At 33.4% G+C, this 27,690-nt stretch overlaps 4 protein-coding genes across 7 annotated transcripts; 2 read left to right on the top strand and 2 right to left on the bottom strand.

Moving 5' to 3' along the window:
- Positions 1-312: 312 nt before the first annotated feature.
- Positions 313-2,256, bottom strand: CHLI1 (P-loop containing nucleoside triphosphate hydrolases superfamily protein). The gene is given in 7 exon segments (XM_089755969.1): positions 313-493; positions 495-1,003; positions 1,006-1,029; positions 1,032-1,268; positions 1,271-1,403; positions 1,708-1,823; positions 1,971-2,256. Coding segments are annotated over 7 exon segments (1,254 nt in total). The 5' UTR covers positions 2,074-2,256; the 3' UTR covers positions 313-361.
- Positions 2,257-2,600: 344 nt separating this feature from the next.
- On the bottom strand, positions 2,601-4,556 carry LOC111318714 (HXXXD-type acyl-transferase family protein). The gene is made up of 2 exons (XM_022921589.2): positions 3,509-4,556; positions 2,601-3,279 (listed from the first exon to the last, which is right to left on the bottom strand). The coding sequence occupies exons 1-2, from the start codon at positions 4,306-4,308 to the stop codon at positions 2,745-2,747; spliced, it is 1,335 nt and encodes a 444-aa protein (XP_022777324.2). The 5' UTR covers positions 4,309-4,556; the 3' UTR covers positions 2,601-2,744.
- Positions 4,557-5,394: 838 nt separating this feature from the next.
- LOC111274991 (uncharacterized protein At4g18490) lies at positions 5,395-12,458 on the top strand. Of its 4 annotated transcripts, XM_089755967.1 has the most exons (16): positions 5,395-5,676; positions 6,659-6,728; positions 7,279-7,405; positions 7,770-7,949; positions 8,081-8,878; positions 9,179-9,373; positions 9,455-9,592; positions 9,745-9,867; positions 10,422-10,595; positions 10,695-10,866; positions 11,051-11,118; positions 11,210-11,249; positions 11,369-11,548; positions 11,752-11,864; positions 11,962-12,051; positions 12,159-12,458. In XM_089755967.1, the coding sequence occupies exons 1-15, from the start codon at positions 5,671-5,673 to the stop codon at positions 12,014-12,016; spliced, it is 2,439 nt and encodes an 812-aa protein (XP_089612093.1). In that variant the 5' UTR covers positions 5,395-5,670; the 3' UTR covers positions 12,017-12,051; positions 12,159-12,458. The 4 variants fall into 4 exon arrangements, with proteins under 4 accessions (XP_089612093.1, XP_089612094.1, XP_022715779.2 ...); XM_022860044.2 differs by having other exon boundaries at positions 5,398-5,676; positions 11,752-12,458; XM_089755966.1 differs by having other exon boundaries at positions 5,399-5,676; positions 9,185-9,373; positions 11,752-12,458.
- A 162-nt stretch (positions 12,459-12,620) lies between these two features.
- LOC149511319 (uncharacterized) lies at positions 12,621-13,736 on the top strand. The gene has a single exon (XM_089755974.1). It carries the CDS (start codon positions 13,222-13,224, stop codon positions 13,534-13,536), a length of 315 nt encoding a protein of 104 aa, XP_089612100.1. The 5' UTR covers positions 12,621-13,221; the 3' UTR covers positions 13,537-13,736.
- Positions 13,737-27,690: the final 13,954 nt, after the last annotated feature.

The raw sequence follows: 27,690 nt of genomic DNA, 5'->3' as shown, positions 1-27,690 counted from the left end.
AGAAAGGAAGAAAGTCATATCAAAGGGACTGAGAAACTAAACTATTTAACTCTCAGAAGAAAGAGCAAATAATCAACTATGCAATAGAAAACAATTTAATAAAAGAAACCTATGCATCATTGGAATCTTGAAAAGTAGTAGTCCAACGGAAATTCTAAACAGAGTATTCATTCATAGAAATCTCCCCTTTGTTTCTCTTCCTTCACACGATTAGACCAAGAATCTACTTTGATTTGAATGTCCCACGATATCTGATTGTTTGATAAAGAGAGGCTAGCAAAATCAACCAAGATAAAATAAAGAAGAAAACAATTGGAAGAAGCTCAATGCATTAAAAAAAATAGAAAGAGTTATAAATCTCTCAGCTAAAAACCTCATAGAGTTTCTCAACAAGAAGTAAACAAGAGTCAATTGACTCAAAAGGATCCTTCCGAAGACGGTGTCTCAAGCAGTTGGGGATGACAGTGGCAATATCTTCTGCAGTGACTTTATTTATCTCTTCCCTTCAGAGCCGCAATTGCTTTTGCTGCTCTATTAGTCACTATATCTCCTCTCAATCCATCAACATTCAAGTCAGCACAAACCTTGGACATTTTAACCTTTAGATCACGATCAATCTGAACAGAAGAAAGAGAACTCCTAGCTGAAGCAATCTGCTGTTGGAGCTTCTCTTGCTCTGCCTTGTAAGAATCACGGAATTCTTTTGGGTTTTTGTCAAACCTAGCTCTCTCAGCCACGATCTTCACTCTAAGCTCAGCATCCTTCACAGTCCCCACTTGAGCATGCATTCCAAATCGATCAAGAAGCTGTGGTCTAAGCTCCCCTTCCTCTGGATTACCCGAGCCAATCAGAATAAACCGTGCAGGATGTGAGATGGAAATACCTTCTCTCTCAACTGTATTCCATCCAGAAGCAGCAGAATCCAAATGAACATCCACAAAGTGGTCATCTAAAAGATTAACTTCATCCACGTAAAGAACCCCTCGATTAGCTTTAGCAAGAAGCCAGGCTCAAATGCCTTGACACCTCACTGAGAGCTTTCTCAATGTCAATGGTTCCACAGACCCTATCTTCAGTAGCACCTAATGGCAAATCGACCATGTTGATTTTAGTCATTGAAATAGTCAGGTCCTCTCCTTTTGTAACCTTCTCTCTGACTTCTATACCCATTGATTCTGGATCTTCCGGGTCCGAGTTATAAGGGTCACCTAAGACTACCTCGATTTCAGGCAGTAAATCAACCAAGGACCTAACAGTTATGGATTTCCACCCATGATCATGATACCTCCAATCTTGGGATCAATCACATCTAACAGAAGACACAATTTCATCTCATCCTGTCCTACTATAGCAGCAAATGGGTACACTGGCCTCTGACTTTCTTTACTAGCAAGCTTCTGAGCCTGAAAATCATTAAGTTCACAAGCTTCATTCACATAAATTCAAAAGGTATTATTTACAGATCTGCTATGCAACTCTATATCCTCCTGCCCAACAGCGTTTTCTTCAAATACCCAACGCTTCAAGTGCCATAAGAAATATAAAAAATAAAAAATAAAAAATAAAACTTTTCTTCAAATACAAAATAGAAGTACACAACTCTCCAAGGTGCCATTTTTATTATATCTAAAGATTCCAAACACCCATATGAATGTTTGATCTCAAAACAGCATGAAATAAAAGAATAGAACAAAGTTAATTAAATACCTGTTCAACAGACTTAATTTCAGTGGCAACATTATTAACTGCAATATGAAATTGAGGCCTTCTCTTTCTTCTCTGAATCCCAATCCCTCCATAAAACTTCCTCCCAGAACCCTGTCCTGTACCACAAAAAAAAAAAATCTGAGTCCATAAACAACACCCATAGTCTACCCTCATATTTTTATTTGGTTTCATATTATCAGAAATAGGTTGTGAATAAGATAACGAGAAGTGCACAGTTAAGTTAGTTGGATAAAGAAATGCACCTGGGTTAATGGAGATAATGGGAATGGCAAACATTGAGGAAGGAGAAACGAGAGATCGAGAAGCTAAGATTGCGGTTGAGGATGTTACTCGTAGGGACGCCATGCCGCAACCTTTTTTCAGAGTGAGTGGTGGGCGTCTGTGTCACAGTTTTATGTGATTTCTTGACTCTCCAGTGCTTGACATGGTTTCCTTTTGGTCTGTTAGATTGCGGATAAGAAGATAGATTTCGTTCTTTCTTTGCTTCTTGTCATAAATAAAATTAATTTTTTATTTTTAATAAATATGGTAAAATCAATCATAAATAAAATTACTATTATTATTATTATTATTATTATTTGCAAATATTGGAGATAAATCTATACAGAAAACAATTAAATGGTGCCAGGAGCTAGTAATTTTATTTGTTTGTTTTTCAAGTTTTGTTCAGTATGTTGATAAGTAATAGGATTTGTCTCTCTTCTTGTGTAAAAAAATTTTTTTTGGCATTTCATGAGCTAAGATTTCTCAAAACAATTAATACTAATTGATTATCAAAATAAGCATTTAATAGGCATTTCACCTTCATCTTGATAGGATTCAAAAACCAAATACAGGACTCCACATTGGCGGCTTAATAGATGAGAGCTCAATAACAGAAGCAAGAGACAATTTATTATTAGCCAAATTCACCACGAAAAAGCAAGACAGCTCTGGTGTCAATTTTGCCAAGCATCAGACATAAATACATTCGACGCAGCAACTAGACAAGTTGCTGTCAGGATTCAGGACATAGCTCAAAGCCTACTAAATTCTTTCCTACTAAATTTCTCCATCTCTTCCCTAAAAGCAGGCATGGCACTCTCACGCAAGCTCACCAAGACTTTAAACCCTTTATTCTTGCCTGTATTTGATGAAGAATAAGGCAAGAAAAAGCATGGCTCCATACTCCCAAGGAAATTGCTTGAAAGTGGCAACACAGTTACAGGACCTCCCCAACCAAAATCTACTGCTGAATGGCCCAAATGTCTCCAGTCTGTGAACCCGCTCACTCCTTTTCCAGCTGTTATGCCTTCTTCGTAGTGCAGTTCTTGTAAGTCAATAAAAGAACGCACGTACTCGTCACTGGCATTGCTTTTGCTCTTCTTGATCAGCTCTGCCGTTTTCCACAGAGGCTGCTCAATTAGATCCTTGGCACTGACCTTGGCGTAAATTGCAACGCAGCCGTTGCCCCAGTAGCCAGCAGGCAATGGTGGCTTTACTAGTTTGCGGATGTTCATTAAATATGAAAACTTCAGAGTCTCATCACCTGGAATCTTTGAGGCTTGCACCCTGTTTATATCAACAATGAAGTATGAAGATAACGGATCAAAAATTCCATTGTTATAGAGGCACAACACTAAACCTTGAATCTACAGTCTACACCATAAATTTCAATAATCAATATTCTAACTTCAACATAAGTCAATTGCATTTGCTATTGAAAATTGAATTCAAATAACATTTCAAATCAAATTAGAGTAACTATAGTAAGTAACTTAGTTTGGTAAAACTAACTTACTTGGCTCGCCAAATATATGCACCCAAGATTTCAAACGTGGTTAAACTCAGACCACTCTGTTCAGAAAGCAAAGCCTTGAGCTGGTCCAAGCATTCATCCTCCACATAAAAGCACTCCCTCACAACATGTCCAATATTCTGTTTGTAAGGATTAAACCCTTTCTCCAAGCTCAGAAAATCCCAAACTGGGCCTTCAACTTTTGGTGGGTTTCTTGGACCCAAAAGAGCAGCTCGGTCCCAAACAGGCTGAAATTTTACCTGGTCCACTCCACGTGCCAGATCAGCTGCCATACAGAAAAACTGGGTTGCACCAAGCCCATCACACAAAGCATTATGAATAGCCGCCCCAAGAGTAAACCCACCACATTTGAACACCGTTAATTGTAAAATACAGGGGTTGACCAGAGTTTCTTCCGGGCTCGGGTCAGGAACCAGCTGTTCAACTGAATTCATATCAGGGTCATCAAGGTAATTTACTGACTCCAATGTGCAGTCCGCGTTTGCATTGACCAGGGGTAGGCTTTGATCCACCTGACAGAAAAGCTCATACCTACCATTGCTGGCACGGCGGAGAGAGCCCGCCAGAGGGTAGTAGTGGTGGAGAGCGGTGGCGATGGCGGAGGAGATGACCTGGAACGGGTTGCGATCACTGGTGTTACTGTTGACGTAAGCTCGCAGGTAACGGAAGGTGACGTTGAGGCTGTGGTCATTGTCTAGGTGAGAGAGAAGGAGGGCGTGGTCCTCGGTGAAAGGTGGGGTGGAGGGGCGGATTAGAGCGGTTTCTGTGACTTGGACATTCATTTTTCTTTTGGGTTTAGGGTACTTCCAGGGTTGATGTTGGATGTGGTGTTTAAAAAGGTGGATTCGTCAAAATGGTTGGTGTTGACGAATGGTGTTGGAGGCTAAAACGGGGAGAACACCTTTGCCTCAAACCCACTCCCTCAACTAATGCTTGCTCATTCTGTTCCAGTATCCCTTCTTTGACTATTGACTTTGGATCCTGGCCGATCATACCTATGAAGATTGCAGGGTCAAAAAAAAAATTTACGTAGGTAATGTTTTCAATAAATTAATGTAGGGAGGATTAAATACCAAAAAAAATAAAAGAAGTAGAGAGGATACGGTAAGTGCTTGATGTAATGAGTTAAGGAATTAAAAATCGAAAAATTAAAGATAGATTATAAATTAAAAATAATACAATTGATTTAAAAAATAAAAAGGAAAGTGAAAAGGACCGATGGCCGAAAATTCATGCCCACCACCTACCCCGCAATTCTCACCAACTTTTCTTTGCTAATATTATAATATTATTATGGCTCTAGTCTTACTCTATTGAGTTGGAATCCCGAATATTTTGGATTTTAATGAACCTTAACAATATCAAGGAAAAACAAAAGGTTCATTTTTAATCAATTGCTGATTGATGTTGTTATTGGATGCAGTGAATTTGGAACAATGAATCAAATGTAAGATGTAATTGGACTAGTCTCACAGATAGTTAATTTACCCTAGAAAGAAAAATCCATATAGAAAAAATGTTGAATAATAGTATATTTCCATAAATTTATTGTTGTGACCCATTAAAATGTTGAATATTATTAATGTGAAACTTAACTTAATCAATTTATATAATTATTTTTAAAATTAATATTTAATAAATTTAAAATTTAAATATGTAATATTCCCTATTTTTAATTTTTAATTTATTTTATTAAAAAAAATGTTGAATCCAATTTTTATTGCTTTTTCTCATTCCTAAATGGGCCTTGAGCGCTGATCCAAATGAAAATATTTGTAGAATAAATGTACTCCAATAATGCAAACTCTAACTTACTTTTGGTAACGGGCTTTAGCCCACAAAATCAGACGCGTGTCAATCTGAAGAAACGGTAACTTAAAACGCCCCTTAATCGCTTCCGTTGTCCCGCTCCTTCAACTTCCAGACCTATAAATATGCAGCACATTTGAAGAGAAAATCCATCTTCCAAAAACCCACATTTTTCTTTTCCACCTCAATGACTTCCATTGCCAATTTTCTTTCCAGCCAAACAGGTTCGTTTCTTGTATTCTCTCACCAAGATTACCGAGGCAAGTTTCCTCTCCTTCTCTCCCCCGCATTCAAATCCAAAACCTTGTAAAATCAAAGACATCGAGTTACTCGGAATGCAGGTTATCTTTTACACCTTTTTATTGAAATTTGAAACATCTAGGGTTTTAACTTTTAAATTTTTTTTTGTATATGAGATCGTTTTCGTTGATTAATTCTTTTGGTGAATTAACTTCCTGTTTTTGAATTTTTATCTGTTTTAGGCATTGGATCAGTTTGATTTCATCTTTAGCATTCTGTAATAATCACACGATTTATTTGATGTTCATTTTCTTTATATTTTCCCGCTAGTGAATGCTCTTTCAGCTTTCATGTATCACTTTTTCCGTGGATTTTGTTTGCTATTAATTTGACTTAGAAAATTTTGTTGATCAGGCTATGTATTTTGAGTTGATAATCATGTTGTGTGCTTGAGTTTGATCATGAATGTTTTACTAAATTATGTGTTTCGGAAAGATGCATATATGCGATAAACATTGCTCTGAAATGCATTGGATCTCGTGGAGGACGGATTTCATATTCAATTTGATGTTGAAAGGGTGCTTGTTGAAGTTTTATATACGTGCTTTATAAAGAATCGTGAAATACTATCTGATGTGAATGAGCAAAGGAAACTTATGGGTAGTCCATATTACTCTATAACCACTAAACCATTTGGTTGCTTACATCTGATGAGAAACATCACATGATTCAAATTGGTCCATTAACCGTTACTCCAGTTGAATGGTAATCTAATGAGCAACATCACATGATTCAAAATTTCATCGATTTGGTTTGCTTACATCTGACTGTTTTTATCTTATTGATATTTTAGTTACTTATAGTGGAACTGAATTATTATATTTATTCTCCGTAGCCATTTGGAGAAATTTGTTATCGCTTGTCAATTCTTTTTCTTGCACTTTACACCATTGCTTTGATCCTTGAATCTTCAGTTTGTTGCTGCAGCACCATTTTTGTTTTCTTTCTTTCCTATTGCAATTCATATTGACAGTCTTTGGATTGTTGCGGTTGGGAATAAATTTTCATCTATGATGCCTGCAGATGGCAGAGCCACAGAAGGCAACTTCTTCAGCTGTTGATTCAAAAGCAAAGGAGAAAATATCAGTGCTAGGTATTCCTGTGGCTGTCCTTATGGATAGCAAGCATTAAGAAATTCAATTTATTGTTTGTTCTCTATTCTTGTCCTGGAGATAATGGTAGCAGGAAAGCATTAGGGTGCAGGTTATCTTCTAATTTTACATTCCAACTCCTAACTAATTGGCAATGTTTTGATACTAGTGGTTGTGCACTTGTGCTAGAAAGATATACTATCTGTGAGAAAAACATTTAAGAAAAATGCTTTAGAAAATGTGCAAAAATTAACAGGAGGCTGTAACTCTATAGTGGATTGGCTCATTGGCAGCAATGACTAACTGCAGCGATTCATTAATGAAAACATAGTTAGAAACAATATCAGCATCCTGTAATCTTATTTTGGGGTTTGCTGACCCTTACCCTTTTGTGATTGATTACTCTGGTATCCTCTAGGTGTTCCCATGACTAGAAATGATTTGTCAATCAATTCTATAGTCTAAAGGTGATGCAATAAATCTTTCGAGCATCACCTGTTTCAATAATTGAAATGAATTATGTACTGAGATCCTACTTTCCACTTGAAACAGATGAGGAAATTGGAAAGGATTTCCTTAACTCCTGGAAATCTATGTCAGTGACAGAAGAAGATGCTATGGATTTTAGCTTTGGGACAATCTCAAAGGGCAAGGAAAAGGCATTCAACTTTGAGAAGCTGTAAGTACTGCCAATTCTTGGAGCTTTTGGTTTGTCATTGTAAAATGAGGTTCTCATTGTATCACATCAGAACCTAGCTTGGTTAGTCTATTCTGAATATCATATGTTGAAATTGTGTACTATTGTGTTCTCTTTTTGTCATCACTTCACTTTACATATGTTGGTGCCTTTTGTATACATGTCATCATTATGCTTTGTGCGGTACAATTTTTTTTGATAGTTGAGATTGCCAGGGATTAAACCATGGAAACTGGAACTAAGAGTTCAATACTTTATAAACTGAACACATGGTTGTTAGTGTGCAGTACAAATTATCTGTGAATAGGATAAATTACTTAGGTATGAAGATTTTTATTCTTTTCAGGGATATGGAGTTTAATCTGGATGGTGATTTTGACAAGTTATCGTCATTCAAAATGGACATGCCTGATCTTGACTTCTCATCACCCTCAAAAAAGAATGCAAAAGCTAAGGAAAAATCTAAAGATAGGGGGAAACAACAAGAGAAAAAAGATCGCTTTACCTTCTCTTTTGATTTTAATGAGTGAGTGGATAATTCTTTTATGTTTGAATCATCACATTGTACAAGCTTTTGCTTTCAAATTTTTACCAGATGTCTAAGTCAACTTCACATTCGTTTCTTATTTCTTTGCCTGCATATCGTATCGGCTGCAGGTTGGATGGTTTTGACTTTGATTCAAGCCTAAGTGAAGGAGATAAGACTTGTAAGAAAATCCAGGAAAGAAAATCAGTTGCATCTGAGATTAGTGAAGTTTCTAAAATTGACCACGCACTTGAGGATGATTGCATAACTGAAAAACTTCCAGCATCAAAGGATGCAACCAATTCAAAGGCTGAGACATCCAAGGGCAAGGCAGATGCTTGCAATTCCATGGATGATCCTTCTCCCTTAAAAGCAGTTTCTACAAAGGGTATTGCACCTGGAAATTTGGTTGATGCACAAGGATCAAGAATTTCTCCAGAGAAATCAGTGGATACCGGTGCCAAAGAAACATATACATCAAGTCCGTTGTCAGATAGGGAAGTTTCCTTAGAACTGTATGATCAGCGGTCCTTACAAAGTTCACCCATGGATTCCCTCAGTAGGAACAATTCAAACCAAGAAACTGTTTCTGACATGCAGGCCAAATTTTGTTCTCAGGGAAGAAGAATAAATACCAGTTTAGCTGAAGAGCAAAATGTTAATAACAAAATGATAAGCAATGAGGGGACTAATCAAGAAAATTTGCAGTGGAAGAACTCAATTCTGTTATCTGAGAGTGATAGAGATGAAAGAAAAGGGGTTGGTGGCAATATCCCAGCAGAAATAAACGACAGTCAATTAGTGGAAGGTGATATAATTCTGAAAGATATTTCCACTGCAAGCTTATCAGGAGAAATTTTAGACAACAGTACAGCCAAGAAGGATATCCAGAATCCGATTTCCAAACTTCCTTCTTTTTCATCAGACAGGTCAGATAATCGACAAATCTTTTAATAATGTGCCATTATTGTTTAACTATTGAAAATTTCTAATTAGTGATTTTCTAGATGAACTATATCAATGAGAGAAATAGTTGATGTTGATTGTAATGCCATATTTAGTTATGGGATTGAAGAGAAGAAAGAAATATAACTCCATGTGCTACAGTAACTGCTTAAAATCACACTGATCGACAAAGCCCTTGGTAGTTTATGCTAATATGCTGCTATTAGCTTTGATATTGAGCATTGTTTATGAGTTTCATTTTGCGGCTAACTTTGATTTATTAGATGCAGTAAACCAACAGTCAGTGAACTGACTGCAACAAAAGACAAAGAAGCTGGGGCTATTCACTCGAGGTTTTTCAGACGATCAGAAGAAAACAAATCTCAGTTGCATCAACCATCAGCAACGGGAAAAGATGTTTCCTCATTTAACAGAAAAAGGATTGGTGACAAGCATTTATGTCGCACATATGAGAAAAGGTTTGCCATGCTTTATCTAACAACTGTAATTAGTGTTGTTCCATGGCAGATAGACTCTTAGACTCTTTCCATCTTCAACAGGGATGATTCTGACGGTGGTGAAGCAGAAAATGGAAGAAAACCGGTGGGTTATTCAAAAGTAAGTTCCCAAGAATTGACAAAAGGGAAGCCGGTTTTGCTACAAAGTGAAAACAATGCTGAAAGTTCTAGTGATACCAGGTGAGGCATCGACATTAGTAAATTTCTGTTACACTAGTGTTATAAAATTTGGTTGTCCCTTTGGAGATGTCGTTGGAACTTTTAACTTAAGAAACAATAAATATGTAACATTTTCACTTCTTATATGATATTATATATGCAATACTAAACAGGGATGGTTTCACTGCTGATGCTGCACAAAATGGTGGCAACAAATTAATCAGTAAATCAAGTTTGCAAGATAAAGCAGCAACAAAAGGAGAGCCTGTCCTTTTAAGAATTGAAAAGAATGTTAGGTGAGGCTACATTATTTGAGCTTATATTTATGTTTTTCTGTCAATCTCTACTCCAGAAACATGATTTTCTCATGTAATTTTTAGAATGAGCAGTGTAAACATTGGTATACATGGCATTTAACTGGTTCTTGGTAAGCATCTAAATGCGGATTCTTCGTTCCTGGGCCATTAGTTCCATTTATTCATAAATTATCTTGGAAGACTCTTTTTATTGATTTGAATACCAAAATTACTTAAATGAGCTTTGAATTATTCGTTCATTTTATCCTCTTTTGGAAGATTTGCTTCTTTCTTTGGGATGTATGTTGCACTCCTTTCTTATAAGTTCTATACTTTTCTGCTGAGTCTTTGCTTTATCTTGTGATTCGTTTATTTTCATAATAGTGAATTGTTTTTTTCAAATTTTATCTTCATCTTACATTAAAATTTTAAAACTTAATATATATTATCTAGTAGCTACAAATCTTTCCATTACTTAATCTGTTTACATTTTCTTTGGAACCTTTAGCAAAACTGTTAACTAAGCTCTACGAACTTGTGTGGCTTCCTTGCAGTTTGCAAGCTAATCCTCCTAACCATGCTGAGAAAACTGAATTTGGTGTCCAGACATCTGTGAATCCCAAACTTCAGGTTCAAAAAATAGAATCCATTCAGAACTCAAAGTTTCTTCGTGAAGCACATAAAATTCTCAAGAAAGCACCTGCTCTCTCTAGCTTTAAAAGCACAAGGTATGATGCTGATGTAGCACCTCAATTTTCCGCAAGGCCATTATATCAGGGATTGCTCTGCTAAATTTTCTTAACAAATGCTGCCCCTTCTCAATGTAGGACTGTAGGAACAAACAAAGATCAACTGAGTTCTCAAAGGGAAACCAATTCATTGAGAAACTTGGAGCAAAACAAGAATACTCCAGGAAATACATCTAAGATTGTCCTTCCCGTTGGAAATGCTGAGAAACAAACACCAAAGCTCCCATCCTTGAAGCGGAAAACATTGGAGGTCCTCTTCTCTTTTCTGGATATGAGTTACTGCTTTCAATGTGCAATTATCTTTTTCATTAAGGAATGCACAATTATCTTTAAATACAATGCCAATGCAATAGGTAATATGTTCAAGCAGCTATAAAGTCTGTGTTCATGTAATTAACATGATGTGCCACTAATTTGTTCAAACTATTCCGTAGGAATCAAATGGAGACTTAATGTTGTTGAAACCCCTCAAAAGGCTTTTGCCATCTCCAAGTGAAAGCAGGTCTTATTGCTTGTAAACTCTACACGCATTTTAACCAATCTATGGGCTTCTTTGCTAGAATAATGCAGGTTTTTCTTTTAAAAAAATGCAGGAATCCTAAAGAATCTTCTCAAAGAGTTGCTGATAAAGAGGTATCTTATCATACCAAACTCGTACATTTCTGCATGAACAAAGGCAGGAAATCCTTGCGCAAATAAATTACAGTTTCAAATATTTGCTAGACTCTAATTACTTCAAACGTTTATGCTAGGTTCAAAATACTAATAAGAATCACATGGAAGAGTCAACCAAGAATATTCTTTATGACCATCTGACCTCGAGATCTGAAGTTCCTCGGGAGGTGAAAGTGACAGAACTGGAGTTTCCTTCAGTCATGGAAGATGAAGGAAATATGGAAAAGGCTGAAGCTTATGGAAAGGAGCTGGAAGATGTAAGTAAAACACATCAATGAAAGTTTGATGCTCTGAAGCTCAGATATGTCACTGATCTATTTCACTTCAAAAGAAAAAAAAAACCTGTAGTCTTTATGCAGTTTGAATGAGTTTAGATTAATTTATATTTCTTCTAAGATATGAAAACTATCTATCAACCAGAGGATACTGGATATTTGATAATGTGCTGTTTTCTTTGCAGATCTGCAACATGCTGAAAAAGAAACATGAGGAAGCCAAAGAAATACTGGTTCGAGCTATTGTGAACAACAACAATTTACTGATGCTTAACCATCCCATCTTTCAAGAGAAGATATCCTTTCCATTTTTTACTATTTGCTATCATAAGTTTTTCTCAGCTAACTTACATTGCTATAACCGAAGTTGCACGTTCCTTCACAATTAAAAACATTCGTATGGTTCAGAAATTTGCTGAGCTATTAATATCTAAGGAAATTCCAACTTGATCAAAGGCAAGAACGGTGCTTATATGTCATATAAGGTATCTCTCTCGCAGACACATACACAAAGATACAAAGACACGAGCAATTCGAAGTTTTGAACTTTCTTCCCCCTTTTAGTTGATAAGTTGTTCCATGAGACTCTCAGGAACAGGTTCATCTTCTCCTTCCCCGAAAAGCTAGGACCAACAGATCTTACACGTGGAGTTGAACAACATGGTTAGAAACCTTTCAATTTAAATCGATCTCTCACGATTGTTTTTTTAGCTCTTTACCTGCATTTATCTCTTTTCTTAGTTCTGTTTAGTTCCCTGATTCATTGAAGCTGGTACATGAACCACCTCTTTTACGATGCAATGAGTTGTTTGTACGATCAATTTAGAATTTCTTAAATCATGTAGATGGTTGAATATGATTTACAATTTCTCTATCATTCTGATTGATTGTTATTTGCTATCTTAATCACGTACCATTATTATTCTTACTTCAACTTCATACAATGGTTCTCGTTGGGACCTCAACAATGGACACTAGAGATGCCATCTGATTTGGGAAGAAATGGAGGGACGTGGATTTAAGAATTATATAGTATATACACGGTCGCGTTACCAAAAATACTTATTGACATGCAGTTTATCCTAGTGTTTTTTAATGCTTAAAATTACATTTGAAATTCCTTTTGAACCAATAATTTATCAGCAGACAACAAGACTCAAAAACCCAAACCCATGCCCTTGATTGGAAAAATAGAGCTAGGAAGAACAGTGTCCAGTCCAGGCCCGCCCAGTCGTAAAAGTAAACAAATTATTTTCTCCCTCCTCGTGCCCCAATTTGTACAACAAAAAAGCGCGCCTTCTCCATCGAGCACGGTTTGACCTTCGCGATTCATTCAAATCTAAAAAAGAAGCATAAATGTTTCCGCCTAATAGCAAAAAAAAAAAAAAAAGGTTTCCGCCTCCAGCCTCCCCCCTTAGAATCAAAATTAAAAAAAATCATCCCAAATTGAAACCATTCTTTTCTCCCCTCCAAAATTCCCTCCTTGAAACTAAAACTAAAAAAATGTAAACATCCTAAAACAATTTGAATTGAAATCTTTCGCTTCATCCCCTCCAAAACCCACCATTACTTATATCTCCTCCTCCCCTTCACCATTTCACCACCCTCTCCCATCCTGTCCTTCCTCCTCCGTCTCTCTTATCACTCAAAGCTAAATGGCTGTGCTCTCCCTTTATGAAAATGATAACAAGGAGAACGTCCTTCCTTTCTCTTCCAAAAAGACTACATCTGTTCTCACAAAATCTTCATCCTCAACCAATCAAAAAGGAAGAATAAGAAAACCACTTGAAGACATTACCAATCTCGTTCTCCCACAAATCTATTCAACTCTGTCTCAATCCAATACAACAATTCTGGTTTCTTCCCAAGCTTTGATATGCCAAATGAAATGCAGAAAGAGGAGAGCTGAAGATGGAGTTGAATCAATTTGCAAGAAGACTTTGGTGTATAAAAGTGTAAACTTCCGATGAAGCACTAGGGTGATTCTTTTGTCAACTACTCAATCTGCTTGATTGAGGGTTCATTTTTATTTTCTTTCTTTTATTGAGTATTTCACTTTAAATTATACATTTAGACACAGATTTCATGTTATGATATGTCTCAAAATCAAGATCTGACCTTTATATTGTACTACTGAGTAATAAAATGATTGGATTTTCTCCTCTTATCATGTTTTCGAATCTGCTGTGTGATTTGATTGATTGTGCTACGAATGACTTTAAATTAGCAAACCAAGTTGGACCAATAAGCATTTTGTGACACAATACAAATCCCTAAAATATTAAAATTTGCTTGATCAGATAAATGCAGACATTAATCTGAAGCCTAATCTGGCCAGAAATTTTTTTTTAAAAAGTTAATCCTAAAAAGAACTACTTAAAACTAAATTACTTAAGTATCTGTCTGTCTGTCTGCTTCTTTCAGATTTATTGCTTGTATGATTGTATCTTATCTGCATTCAGATAATCATAATTTAACGCAAATTTATCTCTTCTATGTCCTTGTGTTAGGTGGTCCATTATAATTGAGAACCTGTAAACTCGGATTGTTTTGCATTGGGCTTGAGTTGTGAATTTTTTTTTTTTTTTCAAATTCGACTTTGGTCCAGCCTAAATTAATAGTACTGTTTTATTACTACATTGTGATTATTAGGAATATAGGATTTTATGCTCTTTAAAATTATCATGGTTCTAACTTCTAACAACTACTTTTTTATGTCTGAAAAACAATGAAAAAAAAAGTATTCAAATTTGAGTGTACGGGAGGTTTGGTTTGGGTTTGTTTTTAACATTTCTTATGAAATTAAGCTCGACCAATAGACATTTCTGAGGGGAGCCTGTACTTTAGCCCACAGGAAAGAGAAATGAATTCAAGAATGAATATATATTTATGATTTATTTATTTATTTTTAGAGATATATGCACTCAATTTATATTTAATAAAAAAATTATTTTATTCGTTTAAATTCAATTCATTTAAATAATAAGATATTTATATTTGATTTATATTTAATTCAATTAATTTTAATAAATTTATTTATAAATATTTAATAAACATATTTAAAAATATATATAAACGAATATATTCATCAACGATAAATAAATTATAACCAAATAAATTTAAATAAATAGATTGTAAATGAATATAAATAAATTTTAAACTAAAATTAAGATAAAAGATAAAAATAAAAATTTATTATTATTATTACTAAACAATAAACGAAAATATATTATATTTAAATGAATATAAATAAATTTTAAATGAACAAATTTTAAATAATTATTAAATAAATTTGTTTAAGAATATAAATGAATTAAATAGATATTTATATTAAATTTGTTTAATAAATAAATATAAAATTACTGTTCAAAATTATTTATTAAACTTAACAAATAAATATAAATAAGACAAAAATCAAACATATTCACGTACGACCTATTAAAAATTCGATTCGTCTGCACTCTTTTTAATCTATTCTTCAAATAATGTCCATTGGTTTGGGATTTGTGAATGGAACAAAAAAATAGCCTATACTAGCATCGGCTGACTGTTAGTTTCACTATGATTTTCAAGCTATGAGTAGACGCATCTTCATTTCCCATGGCAAGAGCACGAAGATGATGTCGTCAGCAGGCCACTTTGATATAGTGGATTCGACATGTGTTTCAAGGTTGTAATAAAAAATCTTAGATATCAAAAGATCGAATCCTAATAAAGACAAGATAAATTATTAAGGGAGGTGTTATTGTCATTATTTTGGACTCTGCTTTAGTCTTTAGGAGAAGTCGACAAGACGCGACTCTTCCACGCTCAGAAGTGGGTAATGAGAAGTTGAAGTTGAGGAAGGCTTGCCAGCTTTCTTAAATGCCTAAAAAATGTTTAGACTTACAGTAATCAAAGTACTCCAATGCTGAAGAGCATAAGTGATTACGTACCTTATACATTTTATACAGCAATCTGCGAATATGAATCAGGGGTCAACTACACTTTACGATAATCATTTCATGGTTTTGGAGCTCCTTTTCATTGGTTCTATGGAAAGTAACGTTTCTATTACCTATATATATGCTGCCTATTCAAGCTTGAATGCGTACAATAAGACTGCAGTATCTAAAACCGCTACAAGAAAATGGCTTTCCGGCGATTTCTTGCATGCCTGATACTGATATTATACTCAGTTTCAAGGTCTGAATGTCGCCTTCTTAATCCAAACATTGTAAGGGAAAATATTCCAACCAGATATTTTCGAATGTTGTCCCTTGCTACTAGTTCAGGGAAGGTGTATCGGTTTAATATAGAGATCAGAGATGAGAGAGATGATTACGAGTCAAAGCGTCTAAGTCCTGGGGGTCCTGATCCGAAACATCACTGATTTGCAAATTGCTAGCAGTGATTTTCGTGAGAGCTAGATAAAGTTACTAGTATCTTCTGATGAAACAAATAAAACTGTCATCAGAACTTGATGTACTGACAAAATAAGTTGAATGCAATGACAAATCATCAATGATCTAGTAACGCAATGTATCTGATCCATATTGTTTGAATGCAATTCGTGTAATATCCTTTGGTTTACTTTCTTTCTTTTTGATATCTATGGTATAGTTATTTAAGAATGTGCATGATGATATTAAGAGACGAAGCGGTCTCTTCTGTTTAGTAGACTTTTCACTTTCTGGTGAGAAAACCTGGACGGTAAACTTTCTCTGCTCGACTCATTAGATTTGCTGGAGATTCAGAATGCTTACATTAGTCTGCCAATTTATAGATAGAAAAAATGATAAAAGAAAAGAAGCAAGCAAAAATTGACACCAGTGTTAATTTCTTTGGTTTGGCAAATATACTTTATGCACCAAGGAAAGTTGAACGTGAGTTAGGAAACTTGGAATCCTAACTCCCTCTTCTCCGCTTTTTGTCAATTTCCTGGATAATAGAAGGCTTACTCAAATTTGTCCGAGAGAGAAGTTTTCTCTCCAATTTTAACTTCTTTGGTTGACAAATGTACTCATGCACCTTTATCAATATCTATGGGTCCCTTATGCACAAGGGAAATTAAATATGTCAAAAGTGACCTCACATTGAATCTTTTGCAAGTGCTAAGCAAGTTTACAGGAGAAAGTGCCAGGGACAAATTATTAATGTTAAACTTGTTACTCTTTCTGATACAATTCTGTTTCCCTAATGATTGATTAATGTTCTGATCAGATTGCAAAGGTTTTTTTGGATATAAAGAATGAAATTATGTTCAATTCAACTCATGCATTTATTAAAGTACTAGTGATCTGGTTGTTTCACTTGGTTGAGGTAGGATTAGATCATGTCATATTAGAATTCCAAGATGTGCAGTATCTAACTTGATACTTAAACAATTTCCATGTACAATAATTGTCCAATAATTAAACCACAGAGAAGAACAAGAAAATTGTTAGGTCTATTAGCTTAGCTTAGAACTTTACAGTACAGTACAACATTCACTTAGTAGTTCTTATAAGAGTAGTTTTTTTTGTCTTCCTACAACCTAGATAAATGGGTAGCCGCTTGAGAAGGAATTGAATAGTGAATACTTTAACAAGCTTATACATCATATTTGATAATGTTATGAGCAAATGAAGATATACATATGTATATGTATATATATATATATATATATATATATAGCTTTGAATTTGGAAATGACAGAGGTTGGAGCATCTCAACAATACTGAATGGAGAAGCCCTTATATATAGTTAGTTTTTTTCCACTCTATCTTCTTTGATGATGATGGGAAGGAATGCAAAAAAGGAGCCATTTAAAATGGTAGACCATTGCTGCCTTTTCAAATGCTTCGTCATCTCAATAATATGCATAGAGATATATTTTATTGGCTCATAACAACGGTTGGATAGCATGACCTACTAATTTAGGTAAATAAAAGCAACATTTTATTTGTAAAATTGGATAAGATAAAAAAAAAAAAAAAAAAAAAAAAAAAAAAAAAAACTTCTATGATCATAGTATTCATACAAAAAGAATTTTTGGTATTAATTGTAAACTTCTTTCATGAACTGATAATAATTGAAATTAGGTTAATTAAAAAGTAAAACATAATAGAAGCTGTTTTTTTAATAACATAATTGAAACTTTTCTATAATTGTTAGAATCATTCATCATTCATTCCTTTGTAAGCCTCTTGATCATATGTTGATGGTGCTTCAAGCACATGAATGATAATTATTTAAAACGCTACTTGTAATTATTTCAGTTTGAACTAATTTTATTGGATTTATACATGTTGAAGATTGCCTAATTATAATTATAATTTTTAAAAATAATTTTGTAAAATAAATTTAGAGAAATATTAATCCACATAACCTGGAGATCCCTTAAATGTTCTAATCATGAATTTTACGATAAAAAATAAATACCGTAGATCAAGAGAAAGTTATAGATTTTTCTCCAAGTCGTCGTTTATAAAGACAAATTTAAAAGCACGTACCAAGGAAAGTCTTGGAGTGGAGATCAACAGAATAGCCATGTCTCTTTCATGCCCTATACAATAGAAATGATTTTATTTTTTTTTTCAGTCGAGAAAAGATATCAATGAGAAGACAATGATATTCTTCTCTCTCTCTCTCTCTCTCTCTCTCTCTCTCTCTCTCTCTCTCTCTCTCTTTCTTCTTCTTTATTATTTTATTTTATTTTTTGCTGAATTGGAAAGACTCGAAGAGCCTCTTCTATTGCCAATTCGCCATTTTTCTTGAATTTTGTTTTTGCACCATATGGTAGGTAGGTTTCATTCAAATTCCCTGATTCCAATGCTAATGTGCAATAGCAATTAGGATTTAGGAACACAAAAAAACGTCTATTATCCATCTGAGTTCTTATTTCAAAAGTTAATGTTCAAACCACTCCTGTTCTTAAGTTAATAACTTCAGTTTGGCTAGAGATTGAACCGTATCATTGTAAACCCTGCTTCTTGGTTACAGTTTTTGTCTCCCTCGAATCCAAATTTAGTAATGTTGGTTAATAATTCCCAATCTAATTATCTAATATGGATTCTAATACCGCAATCAATTTTGGGATAATTAATTTTTCATCTTTCTCATAGTGCTTGTTGGGCATCTATGTCTAAATAAAATCAAATAAACATTTGAAAAGTCGACCTGTTTGAAGGAGATTATCGTTTTCTGCACAATACAACAATCATGTCCAACAAATTAGTTTACCTTCAATCGCCGGCCCACCACAATGCTCGGTGGGTTCATCCTAAATTCCCAATTGAATAAGTTGAAGAGAACAAAAAAAGCTGATAGCCTGATACAAAAAACAAAGTGGTGGACTTCATAAAGAATGTCTAATACAGACAACAAAAAAATGGAAGTTTCTTAGAACAGTGGTAAAAAATGTCTTAGTGCGGTTAGGAGTGCTCTAGAAGGAGCCAAATACAATGTCACTCCTTCAACCCAATTGGAGAATGAGAAATTTCAGATAGAGCTGAGAGCTCCTCCAATTCAAGGCCACCTGTCAAAATTTCATGCCTCATAACCACATGATTCGCATGTTGACAATGACATATATCATCGGAACATAGAAGTTCAAGAGGTTTTTACGCTTTCATTCGATCAGATCTTAGGTTCTTCTCTTGCTGATAATTGTTTTATACATGATTACCGAAAGAGATCGTTAGAGTATAGAGGGAAATGAGAAACGAACTAATAATAAGAAACCAAGCCCACTATGTTCTCAAAGCCCTTTTCACCCACTTGGATTAAAAAAACAGAATGTGATAGTCTATATATATCCAATCCTCCGGGCTAGAATTTCTGCAACCTTGATAAGTAAATGGCAACCTCGAGATTTTATGTGTACCTCGTACAATTGCCGGTTTCTTTTCCATGGTCTGATGGTCGCCCTCTAGGTCCATACACAGAGGGACGAAACCTGATTAGGTCGATTCGAGCATTGGCTGCCAGGGAAGCTTTTAAGATTGGACAGACAAATCAAAACAATAACAAGAACCTGTACGAGTCAAAACGAGTGAGTCCTGGCGGCCCTGATCCCTAACATCACTTCATCCATCATTAGCAAAGTAGAGTCAACCCAAAATTTTATATTCCTGCTTGGAGTCCTGAGTTCAATTCCTTTTTACTTCTTACTTTGGATCCCCATTAATAGTGTCAAAACACTGACTCCACCTCTGTTATAAAGAAATTCTATGAGATGTACAAGTAGTAATGATTCTCTCGAAAGAAGTCTTCAAAATGCCAGACAGGCCAACATTTCAGATGGTGGATCGCATCCTTGCATCAATTTTCGTTTCCTTCTGCAGACTATTTTTTTCATTTTGTGAGTGCTTCTACTCCAAATGAGATGACTTTGTTGGAGGGTTGTCATCTAGGAGTACAGAGTACCTAGCTGTCAGGACTTAGGAATGTAAGGATTTTTTTTTTCTTTTTGATAATTTGGAAAAAAGGGATTATAGCTTGGAATCTCTTTCTTTGGAGGAGGGATGTGGCTAAAGTGTTGTAGTACGATAGTTTTTAAATTAAAAAATAAAAAAGTCCATTGCAGTTTCTAAACTTTTTGTTCACCTTTTAGTTGGACTGATTTCACTTAATGGTATGTATTCTGCTAAGAAATGCTAGTAAAAGCTGGAGTTTAGTGCAGTAAAAAAATTTTCCACTAGTCATTCTTAATTTGTCTGGTCCTTTTCGACTGGCTAATGTTATTAGCTTCCCTACAAATATAAAGGTATGACTTGATCATAAAGCTTAAAGTGCACAAAAAGATAAACAGTTCGCTCATATAATATACATTCGAAAACACCATCAAAACTAGCCAAAATGACTGATTCCACTGTTGATTAGTGGCCAGAGCCTCAAATTAGGATTTTGAAGTGATCATGATCCATGGATAAGATAAAGAAGACTATAATATTTGAATTCAATTAAGAAAAAAAAATGTACTAGTAATCTTTATCAGACATTGTTGGAGTTCCTGACAATCATAGACTTATTTTCAAAGTATAAGGCTTGTAAATTCCTATTGTCATCACCTCCAAAGCTGATATTTTTTCTAATTGGTGAGAGCTAAATGAAACATAAGAATGCACTAATATCAGAGGTCTAAATCATGGAAAACTTGCCTCTCTTCCTCCTTCCCTTTTGTCAAAGCAGCACTTACCTTTTTCCCTTTAGGAGAATGACAATTCATGCTTGAAGTACCTTTATAAACAATTAAGCCACTTTGCGAGTTAAATAAATTGAAAATCCAACTATGCTTGCTCTTGCAATAAAGCAAAACTCAGCGAAACTCCCCTTTTGGCACTTTTTAACTCGTAAGCAGATTAAACTATGGTTTTTCTGTACCAAGTAGTATCTATGCATCTGCTAGGGTGGAAGAACTTTTATTTCTCTTCTCTCAAGATCCATTGTTCAATCTTACAATACGATTGGAAGGGACATTAAAATTCTGACTTTTTTCCTTATGATACAAGAGGGCGGCAGCACTAGGAAATCTAGAACTTTTACCCCAACTCCCACCAGCCAACCGTTTAAATTTGCTGTGGAAATTAAGGCATGAAATTAATCAGATATTGTTGTTTTACAGCAAAAGTAAGAGCAATGAACCATGAAGCTTTATTCTATGTTTGTGAGTTTGTATATCTTTTCAGATTATGGGACGGAAAGATAATGCTGCGACTATAGCTTCTCTTAGTGGAAAAAAAAATAAAAAAAGAAAAAGAAATTCAAGGTTTCAAGTTTATAAAATGTGACTCTATAAACTGATAACACCATCTTTAAAGTCAACTAACATAGTTAACTGGAATTGGTGGTTTAAAAGAATGGATAAGACAAGAGAAATTAGGAAATGATATCCTGCCTTACCCTGAGTGGGACTATCCTGTTGCAGCCCAATCTCCTTTAAGAAAAGATGAGCTTCAAACCACTAAAACATCAAAGTCAGGGCAAGAAGTGGCTTAGCTCAACCAGGAAATCTGATTCAAAAAGGATCCAAGGTAAAACCACACTTTCCATTCGTAACTCCACTTCTTGAGCATAAATTTCTTCATAAAAAAGGAGTTACAAGTGCTAGAACCTGAATCCCCTAGGTCCCAGATTCCCATTGTGTTATGTATATTTGAATCAACAACCATTTATTGATAGTTTTTAATTAACTACTAGCTAGCTATCTCACACTGACCCCCGATTGAAAATCTCAATGCTAAAAACCAGAAAGTTCTGCTGAACAATTACATTGAGTGAACAAACTTCTATCGGACTGCATATCTTAATGGAAAATTCATTGAATAAAAGTCTATAGCGAAATATCATCCCATAATTTTAAGTGGACAGCATATTATGCGGTTGCTGTTTTTCATTGTGGAATCTATTGTGAAATGTTTACAGCTGCATCCATGTCTCTGTGTGGCTAGAAAATTAAGAACACAAAGAGACAAACAGTTGCCATCATGTAAGGAGAAGGAAATTAGTTTTAACTTCTAAGTTTGTTTGGTAGCTATTAAGAACATCCAATACAGACAAAATCTAAAGTTTGTCCCATGTGTTGGACAATGTCAATGGACATAGCTTAAGGCCAAAAAATGCTTGTCATTTTTATACCCTTGTAGCCAAAAAGAAGGCCTCGAAAGAAAAAAGATTTTGCTAGGTCTAATACAAAGTCATGACAGCAGAAATATACTCAGCGTGCATATTTGTGAAGAGGAAATTACAATGTGATTGGAGAATGGAAAGAATTAAAAAGAAAAAAAAAGTCTCCATTTGTTGATATTGATTCTAGTCTAATGGACAACTCATTGTTAATCACAAATTAATCAGTTCTTTGTTTCGTTGCGGTACTGTTGAAGGCAATAACCACAATGAAAAACAGCAACCACATAATATGGTCAGGTATAAATGGAGGTAAGTAAACAAAGAAAAAGGGCCTGCCTAACTTGACAATCAAAAAGAGGAAAAGAAGGCTAGAATGAGTCTTTTAGGTATGTCTCAGGTGTCAGGTTTGGCTTTCTTCTATTGACTCATTGATTATCAACAATATTAAACAGAGGGCTTGATTAATGATTATCCTGGAAAATATTTAATGAACACTTCAATCAAGATTCTAATGTTCCTACATGTAACAGGACTAAGTAATTGACTCCTAGCTTAGACTTTTGTCAATATGTGGGAATTGTGGAAATTAAGAATACGTCCCTTTATTTTTCCTATGGGAGCTGAAACAACATTGCTTCTTCAATAAACAATGATTAACGGCTGCCCTCCATACACAAATTATTAGTGCATAAGTAAGCAGGTGAAGTTAATGATCTGAAGCCACCGTTTATTACTGTTCCAATATCTTTGTTGTGTCATCAATGACAGTAACATAGCAAGGAGGTGATATTGATGTTATCTTGCATTTCAAACCAGCCAGAAGAAGAAGTAAAACTAAAGGCAAAATCCTCTGATTATCCAAAAGGTTATGTGGAATCTAAATATAATCTTAATCATAAAAAATTACCATTCAAACCAATGGTCACATGGTTTGCTAGCATTTGATTGAATCTTAATTTATGTTATTATGATTTAAATTCTGACAGTTCCAAATATACAAAAATTACTATTCAAGAATAACTTTATCCATTAAAAATATTTATTTTTTAAATAAACTAAACAACCAAATAATTTTATAACTAATAAAATTTGACCGAAAGCCAAAGTTATACAGGTTTAAGTTAAAGTTTTTTCCAGAACTTTTTTTCATCAACTGTCACTGGTGACTGGTCGGTGTGGTTTATCCACTTATCCCCCATGACACACGAATGACCATGCCTACCAGTGACGTATTCTTGAGTTATCCATATTTGAAGTTGCAAACAGCGAACCTTACAAATCAACCTGTACCAGTAATAGGCTGAAAGTAGTTTAATACTCCCAACTTACGATATGCCAAAATAGATGTCGGCTCGTGGCTGTTTGACATCTTATTGGCTAAAGCTTCGTCAGAATGATCGTAGGCCAAAACCATAGTATTTTTACTTCGTTCTGCCAACAGGAAAAACAGTCTTTCCGTGTCAGATGACAAATTCCAGTCGAGTGATTGATTAACAATTCCTCATCCACTTTGTACTAAAGTTGATTAGAATGTATATAAATAGGGAAAGCCTCTCAACTTCCATGTCAAAGCACAAGGTTGTCACTTAATCACTTCAACTACAATGTCTATCTGTAGGTGTCTGGTATGCCTTACCTTGGTCTTACTTTTGTCTGCAGGCTCAGAGAGTCGCCTCTTGTTAGAGACGAGGAATCTAAACCAATCTATCGAGGCCTTGAGACAATACCTGGAGGAAGAAGCTATGAGAAACCAGTTTGAACAGATTGAGAGAACAAGTCCTGGGGGACCTGACCCACAGCATCATAAATAACTAGTTTATAATTTTGTAGTGGGAGGTGGTATCTTCTATAACGGGTAAAACAGAATTTTTATTTCCCTTCTTCATAAAGTGGATCTGACCTTGTTGATAACTTTCTCCTTTCTCGCTTGAATATGGAGAATAAAGCATCAACGTGGGGATTTTTTCACTTGAAAAAAGAGGGACGGACTAGACATGAACCAATGTTTTATTACCTGTTACATATGAAAATTTCCTCTTCTCATAGAACCTTCTGAAGGTTTGCATGTGCTTGTAATATCTTTGACAGATATAAATGAATGTTTCACTTTTTAATTTTTATGTTCTGATCAGCTATTATAAGTAATTTGCAGCTAATGTGAGTTTGATATGTTGAAATTTTTTACTTGTGGAAGCAAAGACAAAAAGAGAAAACAAATGAAATACAACTTAGGATTATTTCTATCTATAGCTAGCATGAGGAAGTTATCCATTCTTAAGAGTTAATGTGGTCATAAAAGCTAACTGAAAGGCTGGCCTTCAGCAACCATTCAAGTTCAAAGTTCAAAGTTCAAACTCCATGTTCTGAATCTTCTGATTCTTGTTTAACGTTGTTTGCAGTATCTATGAGTTAAGTTTTAATTAAGAACAGCAATACATTTCAAAATGGAAAATACATTCATAGGGGGAGATCGATAAATTTCCTAATTAAGCAGTTGAATTTGGATTGAGCAATGGATGGTATATGATACAAAATAAGTTATATATATATAGCATTAATTAACCTGATCATGGCACAATATTTTCTTTAACAATTCAAAGATTTGGTCTTCAGCCCTGTGTTCAGAAAGAACAGAACCTTGCTTTCTGTATATAGCATGCACTAATGTCATACATCTGTAGTTTTTCTTTTCCTCCATTGTCGTTTTGGTTAATTGAATTTGTTCATTCATTCAACCCTATGGGTATCGATACAAACAGTGTTATGTTATCACATCATCAACTTCCTAGAAAATACATTTCACAATTAAAGTTCTGATCACGATAGGTTATTAACAAATGTTCCAAAGAAAATACACCTCTTTAGCTGGTAACCCTCAAAAGTTTTATGATTCCGGCATTTTGATGTAGAAATTGAGAAGTAGTTTAAGTGCTTAATAGGATTAAACGACACCTACGGAGAAATAAGTTTTTCGTGGTATTATTTTTCATGATGTTTCAATAAAAAAAGACCACTAGCTTCTGTAATCTTGAAACGGCGGTAGCATTTATAAATAAACACCATTAAAATTGAAACTAGTGGCGTTTTTCATCCTTAATGCTGTTAAAATATAAAAAACTAGGTTGTGACTCGTGTAATGCAGAATTAATTTATATATTTAATTTGAAATTATAATTATAAAATGATATTAAATTTTAAATAAATATATGAATAAAATATAAAAGTATTATTAAAAAATACTAAATTCCTTATTTTTTTTGAAATTTTTAAGTGAAAATGGATGATCAGTTTCTTCATAATCTATTTTTAAATTTTGTGTAATTATCAAATTTAAATTTAAAAATAATGCATTTAAATTTACAAAATGATAGAAAGTCTTGAAAAATAAATACTTTCCTAAACTTAAAGATATAAACTGGATATTGCTTAAAAATATAATGAAATACAAATGAATTAAATTATCATTCATAATTAAAAATATATAATTTCATTTTCACTTTAGGTAATGTTTGGATAAATATTTATAAATGAAAGGAAAGGAAAAGAAAAAAAAGTTTTTTAAAGGAAAGGAAAGGATATATGTATCCTTTATTTGGATAATTAAAATTAATTAAAAAAAAATGAAATAAATTCTAACATTCATTGTTTGGATAAAAAGTGAAAAAGAAAAAAAATGATTCATTATAATAATTTTTTTTAATTATAATCTTTCATTACTTGTGATTTTAGAGCACTCATAGATTATGATATGTTTGCTATATTGTATGATCTCACAATTGTTGCTATATCAGTGATTTTTAATCAAATGAAATATAAAGATATTTTAGAAACATGTATTGATGGATTTTTAACCATTGCCAAAATGTTAACACACTATCACTTTAGCGATATATTCATATAAAAGCTATTAATTATAAAAAATGTAATCACATAAAAACATTACATCTCATAAACTTAAAAAATATGTCTATTCATATTCAATCATTCATCAAAATCAAATCATCAAAAAATTACAAAAAATTTTAAAAAGAGATGGCTTTGAAAAAATTACATAAAGATTGTGATGTGATTAGGTTTTTCTAATTGGGTTTTTAATATTAATAAAATGATGGATATAATAGTCTTTTTATAAAAATAAAATTTTTTCAACTTTTCTTTCCTTAGTTTTTCCCTCAAATTAAGGTAGTAAAAAAGTAAGGATTACAAGAGAAATTAAAGGTTATTAAGTTTCCAATTTTTTTCTTTTCTTTAAATTAAAAGTTTATCTAAACAAAGCATTAATTATTATATTGTTTATATTTAAATATACATATTTAATGAAAAAAATTCTTATATTACAAAATTAAAATAAATAATATTTTTTTTATTATTTGAACAATTTGATTCAAAAAGTAAAAAAGTTATAAATACAGCAAATAATTGTCTTCAAAAGTCTTATAAAAAAAATATTTTCATCTTCATCTCAATGTTAAGTTATTAATATAAGATGATAAAGTTTAGTAGCAAAGTATATATACTTATCATCTTATAAGATTAATATTTTCAATAAATAAAAGCAAATGGTATTATATCATTTTCATAGTTTATTTTTTTACTTGTACCACAATGGAATACTCTAAATCAATCTTTTCACTCTTACATTTCATGGATACAACATTTAGTAATACAAAACAAAAAAAAAAATTCTCATGTAAGATTATTTTATTATTACATTGCAAAGATCAAAGGTGCCTTAAATTTTAACATTAAAGTGAACATACATAAATTCCTACTTCCTATAATAATCTAATTAAACAAAATGTAATATTTAAATATTACCATTATAATTTTTATTGATTTTTACCTAATAAAACTGTTGTTCCGTTTGATGGGATGTTCGATTTTGAAATTTCTATTTCCTTAACTTAATATAGGACCTATTATTCTTGAAAGCAAGTAGAATAAGGTTAATGTAGCACAAAAATCTTACAAATTATTGGCAAAACTATAATTACTAATCAAGTAGAATAAATTTGGTAAGAGAACTTTTGTCACACTAGTATTTTTAGGAAAGAATATAATTGCAGAAGAAAACCCTCAAAGCTCTGGTTTGGGTATTTTGTAATTAACATCCCTTTCAACCATTAACTAATTGCTAAGAATCAAAATAATAGTTTCCCAAAATCAAAAAAGAATATATGCAACTGGTAACAAATGAAAAAGATGAAAATAATATTTTATTTGATACAAATACGACTAATACCATTGATGTGTGCAATTGATGGACTAAATGAGTAATAGGAGAAATTCAACACAAGAATATTTCATCGAGGTGGAAGATGGAATCCATTAAATAGTGAAATAAATGATATTTAATTTTTTAAAATTTATTAGAAAATTTATAAAAATAAATTTATATTTAAAATTTTTAAATTTAAAATAGATATATTTAGATTGTCAAAAATATATTTAAATTATATATATTTAAAAAGTGATTATATATCTAGATTGTTAGAGATAAATCTAAATGATATATTTTTTAAAAATTTAAGAAA

Source organism: Durio zibethinus, chromosome 26, assembly GCF_047325235.1.
Source record: "Durio zibethinus cultivar Kanyao isolate XHJ-2024 chromosome 26, ASM4732523v1, whole genome shotgun sequence".
Taxonomy (NCBI): Eukaryota; Viridiplantae; Streptophyta; class Magnoliopsida; order Malvales; family Malvaceae; genus Durio; species Durio zibethinus.
Note: the sequence above shows the minus strand (reverse complement) of the source record. Positions and strands in the feature narration are given on the sequence as shown.

Excerpts from the sequence above, each read along its gene's own strand:
- LOC111318714 (XM_022921589.2), bottom strand. The coding sequence starts at position 4,308 with ATGAATGTCCAAGTCACAGAAACCGCTCTAATCCGCCCCTCCACCCCA. Across the intron at positions 3,280-3,508 it reads GCATATATTTGGCGAGCCAA|GGTGCAAGCCTCAAAGATTC; the intron begins GTAAGTTAGTTT and ends TGATATAAACAG.
- LOC111274991 (XM_022860044.2), top strand. Across the intron at positions 7,406-7,769 it reads GCATTCAACTTTGAGAAGCT|GGATATGGAGTTTAATCTGG; the intron begins GTAAGTACTGCC and ends TATTCTTTTCAG. Across the intron at positions 10,867-11,050 it reads TGAAGCGGAAAACATTGGAG|GAATCAAATGGAGACTTAAT; the intron begins GTCCTCTTCTCT and ends ACTATTCCGTAG.
- LOC149511319 (XM_089755974.1), top strand. The coding sequence starts at position 13,222 with ATGGCTGTGCTCTCCCTTTATGAAAATGATAACAAGGAGAACGTCCTT.